Source organism: Notolepis coatsorum (genome assembly GCF_963971535.1).
Source record: "Notolepis coatsorum genome assembly, chromosome: 7".
Classification (NCBI taxonomy): Eukaryota; Metazoa; Chordata; class Actinopteri; order Aulopiformes; family Paralepididae; genus Notolepis; species Notolepis coatsorum.
In genome coordinates this window covers 36005522-36011521 of record NC_140171.1, presented here as the reverse complement: position 1 = coordinate 36011521, position 6000 = coordinate 36005522, and the positions used below count along the sequence as shown (strand labels likewise).

The following is a 6000-nucleotide window of genomic DNA, read 5'->3' as shown; positions in this document are numbered from 1 at the left end:
TGAACGGCGGCGTCGTAATCTTTGTAGACGATGTGGTTAAAGCAAATACTGTTATTATCAATGGTCTAGTTATAAATGACACGTTCGTGTCAGTGACACCACTCGCAATGCCAGCAAAGAAGGTGACGTTGGCGAACGTTCCACCGTTCATAAGTGATGAAATTATCCTGAGAGAACTTGCCAGATATGGAAAAATTGTATCTCCAATTAATGTCATCAGGTTGCAAAGTGCCTGAATTACAACATGTGGTTTCGCATAGACGACAGACATTTATTATAATAATATTATAATAATATATATTTATTAATATAATAAAACAATATATAAAGCATTTGACAGGGTTGAGCACCTCTATCTTTGGAAGATATTAGAGCAGTTTGGCCTCAACCCAGGTCTTATATCTATGATCAAAGTTTTGTACCAAGACATTGAGAGTGTATTGAAGATCAATGGGGGTTTGAGTGCTCCTTTCAGTGTGGAACGAGGGATCCGGCAAGGGTGTCCATTGTGAGGAATGTTGTACGCTATATCCATTGAACCATTACTGCACAAGATACGTCTGTTTTTACCAGGTTTTAAAAAAGCACAGATTTTATCTGCATATGCTGATGACGTTTAAATCCTGGTCACAAACTAAAAAGATGTTCATGTTCTAGGGCAGGGGTTCCCAAAGTTTTCAGGCCGCGACCCCCAAAATAACGATGTCAGAGAGCCCACTATTATAGGAGGTAAAACAAATTTAAAAAAAAATCAATAAAAATAAAATATTTATAATTTCTTTTATTTAAAAAAAATTATAATTGAATGGAAATGTATGGATGAAACATGCAAACGTTCAAACGCACACACACTAATGCCCCTTTTCCACTGCATGGTACCTACTCGACTCTACCCTACTCTACTCGCTTTAGGTACCTGGTACTTCGTTCCTTTTCCACTGCAGGTACTAAAATAAAGTACTCAGTTTGTCTCCGTGTGGGGAGGCGGGGCTGCTGGTGTACAGCTGAGAGCTCCATAGCTCTGTGAGAGCTCCAGCATAGCTATGTCCGTGAGCTAGGCGCAAGCCAGAGTAAAACACAGTTTTCAATCAATCAATAACAACATTAACGAGACTCTCGTTGTGTCCATTCTGCTAACGCTAACGTTACCTCTCATTGTGTATATTCTACAAGCGTTAACGTTAGCTAGGCTGTCTATGCTAACGTTAGCGTTAGCATTAGGCTAACAACAAAGCTGTAACGTTACCAGTCGCGTCTATTTGCTAACGTTAGCATTAGGTAATAACCGGTTTAAAATGGATGGTGATTACCTCACGTTGTGTCTATTCTACTAGCATTAATGTTACTCATACAAACAATCAATAGCGAGTTATATTGATCACGTTATGTACGATAGCCATGCTAAAACGCTAGCACAACATTAGCACCTAACCTAACAACAAGCTTAAGCCTTAACAAGTCAGCGATCTTTTTGCGAGACTAAACTCTCCGCTCGGTGGCAAATTGTGTTGATGTCGGTTTTGTTTAATCAATAAATGAGGCAGAATACACAGTGACTGTATCCTTTGTTTATTGCACTTGTGCCTGCTGCAAACATAATGAAATCCTATGCGAGACATTAAAGATGGCGGCTTTCTGTTTTCGTTCAGACTCTCCAAGGAGTGACGCGTCTCTCTTCTGACCAATCAGTGGTCTGCAGTGTTTCACGTGACCTTTCTGGTACCAGTTCTACTCGCTTGGCACGCGCTTGGAACCTCGACAGAGCAGGGACTAAAAAAGTACCCAAAAAGTACCCAAAAGTACCTGGTACCAGGTACTTTGGTAATGTAAAACCGAAAATGCCGAGTAGAGTAGAGTAGAGTCGAGTAGGTACCATGCAGTGGAAAAGGGGCATAATAAGCATTGGAGGCTTTTAACCAGGGCCGGACTGGGGTAATCATTCAGGCCAGGAAATATAGTGCGAAATATAGGCCCAGTCAGGCCCACTTTTTAAGCGGGGGGTCTGGGGGTCCCCCACCAGGAAATTCTTTGTTACAAAGACTTCATTTCCTGCATTCTGGTGCAGGAATTTTTTTTATTTGTACCCTTTAAATGCCAGTGTTTGTGATGGCATATTGTTAAAAAACAGGCTAGCATATATGATTAGCAACAATGGATTTTCTGTTTTTTTGTAATGTCATATTGAAAATAATACAATCTTTTATTCAACTTCAGCCCTGATCATAACACCACATATTAATTTTTATAATTCTACCCCTTTAAATGCCAGTGTGTGTGATGGCATATATTTGCAATAGTAGTATAAAAAAAATGCAAAGTAGATTTTTCTGGGGGGATTATTACAGGCTAGCATGTGTCAATGATTAGCAACAACACTGATTTTGATGGATTTTTTGTTTTTTGTAAGGGTCCCGCCTCCACCAATCACATGCGGCTCCTTTGTGTGTGTGTGTGAGAGAAGAGAGAGAGAGAGAGAGAGAGAGAGAGAGAGAGAGAGAGAGAGAGAGAGAGAGAGAGAGAGAGAGAGAGAGTTCTCCAACTTGTGTGAGTTGTAGTGATCTCCAGGTTGTTCCCACCTAGTTATCTAACTATTGCGCCGCTGCAACTAGAAACACTGGCCTGGCCTGCATCTAAGTTCAGTGGCCTGACTGCATAAAAAAAAATATATATATATATATATTTTTTTTTTATCATCTGGCGACGCCCCCGCGGTGGCTCGCGACCCCCACTTTGGAACCACTGTTCTAGGGAAATGCTTTAGTGATTTTAGTTTTTTAACAATGGCAAGGGTAAATTGGAGAAAACGTTAAGCATTAGCAGTGGGGAGGTGTCTGGTGGTTTACCAGTCTTCTCAGGGGGCTTAACATGGAGGAGGTATCAAGTATCTGGGCATTTATTTAGGTGAATGAGACAACAGTAAAAAAGAATTGGGAAGGGCTGATGGAAAAATTAAAGGAAGATTAGATAGATGGAAGTGGTTGTTACCAAGATGTCCTTTAGTTTAGAGGAAGAGTTTTGGTAATAAATAACCTGGTAGCTTCTGCATTATGGCATCGTTTAGCTTGTATGGAGCCACCTAGTGGATTGATAAAAAGCTTGCAAGCCATCTTAGTGGAATTTTTTTGGGACAGGTTACACTGGGTACCTCAAGCTGTTTTTTTCTTTGCCTAAGGATGAGGGGGGGCAAGGGTTAATACTAGGGATGTTCGATATTGGCTTTTTTACCAATACCGATATACCGATATTGTCCAAGTCTTAATTTCCGATACCGATATCGATATATGCAGGGTTTCACCCCCAAAAAACTGAATAATTTCAGGTAATTAACATTACATATCTCTTGTCGTGGAATTAACACAACATTATGCATACTTTTGACAATAAATAAAATCAGAATCTGTTCTTACTTGCTTGCCTGGGTAAATAAAGGTTAAATAAATCTAAAAGATTTATAAATAAATAAAGTTTATTTTAATTTCTTTTTTACCGATACCGATATTTTTCGATATCACATTTTAATGCCAATATCGGCCAATAATATCAGACATCCCTAGTTAATACACATAGAGAGTAGAATGGCAACCTTCCGTCTTCAGTTTGTACAAAAGTACCTCACATATGCAGGCAACATTCTTGTGTGGAGGGATGTTGCGAGTGTCATTTTAAGGAGGGTAAATGGGTTCGGTTTTGATGCTGGTTTGTTTTTAACACATTGGACGCCAGACCCGAGATATCCCGGATTAACTCGCCATGCGCTGGGCGCCAAACCCGAGAAAAAGTCGGGTTTTAATCGTTATTTCTTTTATTCGCTATATCCATTCATAATTCATACATCCAGCCTGATGTTATCATTGGGAATGGCTCTGAGATCGCAAACGGCCAATACCGCCGCCTAACGCCTTGCGGCCGGTATTGCACATCATTGGAAACCCTCTGGCTTGGGCTGTACGTCGATCTAAGAAGTCCAGTCCAGGTTTTCCTTCTCGGGCATGAGTAACGTTTATAACACATGGATTGGGGACACTCGAGCACCGCCGGTTCATGTGTTTTGGTGGATAACGTTGGACACACGATCACGATCAGAATTTGGGAATGGCGATCAGATAATTGGATTATTCTTTTTGCAGTACATCATATACAAGGTAAGGACTATATGTTATCAATCTTGCGCTGATCCAATATTTTTTTCCCTGCGATCGCAGCGTGTGTCTGTAATGTACTCATATTCACCACCGTATAAAACGGAAATGTATGGATGAAAAAATTATCTGTTTTTGCATGTTGACCGGAAGAAACTCACTGACAATCGACGTTGTTATTAGATCCATAGCTATAATATTTAATATAGGTTTAGCACTGCAAACACCGGAATATATCCCCATTGAACAGAGCACTGACCTCTGGCGACCTCTGGCGCTGAACCTGTTAATGGATGGTCATTTGATAAATTTGTCAGAATTGTCTCCATTCTACAAAGGGGTTTTTAAACCGTGGAATCTATTTAAAAGGAAAATGTCTGAGCCTGCTCTTTCACTGTAGCCTATTGGTTGTTGGAGGAACCTCTTGTCGGTGGGGCGAGAATGGACATTAGGGAAGTTCAACACCAAGCCTCGGATACACACTGTGCAAAAACGGAATACTCACGCTGGGGAAAATTGTGGATGTAGCTGGGCCAAGTTTAAAGGATGGACATGCTGTGGCTAAACTGCTGGGTCTGAATTCAGTCCGACAAATGGATTATATTTTAAAACGGTGGGCTGAAAGATTGTCTTTGGAAGTTTTTAAGCTTTTGAGGATGTACTGTGTGGGGGAGGAGACCCCAGATGAAGAGGACCCTTTTCCAGAGGTGGAACTTTATACAGATGTTAATGGCTGTTCTGGGCGTCTATTGGACGAAACATGTTTGAAAGGACTTGATTTATATACTGTCGGTGTTGTGTCAAAGCTCTCAACACGGGCAAGCTAAATGGAAAAGAGGACTCTGTGTGGAGAAACAAATTTGATGTGAACTGTGTTTTAAGTCCAGGCTGGAGAGTGCTGTATAAACTCCCCTAAAAAAAAGAACTGGATATTTGCAGTGGAGGATTCTCCATGGAGCTGTTGCTGTAAACGCATTTATTTCTGTTGTAAATCCTAATGTGTCAAATGAATGTCCTTTCTGTGGAAGCGTGGAACATATTGTTTTTTGCAGTATGGTAGACTTGAGGTCTTATTTAATACATTAGAAATCTTGTTTTTGTCTCTCAACAAGGAGTGGTCCAAGGCTGCTTTTATATTTGGAGCTGGTTACAGGAGAAGCAATGCTTTTAAGTGGAAACTGTTAAATTTCCTGTTGGGTGAAGCGAAAATGGCAATATATCTTACAAGGAAAAACAAAATCGAAAGTGAAGTGGTTCAGGAGTTGACCAGTGTGTTTGATTGTATTGTCACATCCCTTGTAGTATTAGTGTGTAAATAATATTTTTTTTATAAAATCTCTCTCTCGCTCTCGCTCTCTCGCTCTCGCTCTCTCGCTCTCTCGCTCGCTCTCTCTCTCTCTCTCTCTCTCTCTCTCTCTCTCTCTCTCTCTCTCTCTCTCTCTCTCTCTCTCTCTCTCTCTCTCTCTCTCTCGCTCGCTCGCTCTCTCTCTCTCTCTCTCTCTCTCTCTCTCTCTCTCACCTCTCCCCAGATGCCCACGGTGTCCCGGATGTCGTTCTTGCAGTAGGAGAGCTGTCGGATGCAGTTGTTAACAGCAACGCTGCTCTTGCCTGGAGCCAAGTCGTCCTCCGCCATCTCAACCCAGCCCAGTGAGCGCACTGCGAAGCACTGCAACACACACACACACAACCAGGAGTTTGAGCATGTTGACATTATCTACAACTGCATAAACATGTTTCCAGAGCTGTTCCCATACTGGGCCTAACATGGGTATGGTAGCTTTTGGTTTTCTATTGAAATAATAATAATATAATAATAATTATTATTATAAACTTTATTTGTATAGCACCTTTCTAATACAGG

General features: G+C 41.0%; 1 protein-coding gene across 1 annotated transcript in view; it reads right to left on the bottom strand.

The window, feature by feature from the left end:
• The window catches only part of LOC311231625 (amyloid beta precursor protein binding family B member 2-like), a 123109-nt gene that overhangs the window by 19231 nt on the left and 97878 nt on the right, over positions 1–6000 (bottom strand). Inside the window, 1 exon segment of the mRNA XM_084318255.1 lies at positions 5659–5805. Within this exon segment, the coding sequence (XP_084174381.1) occupies positions 5659–5805 (147 nt within the window).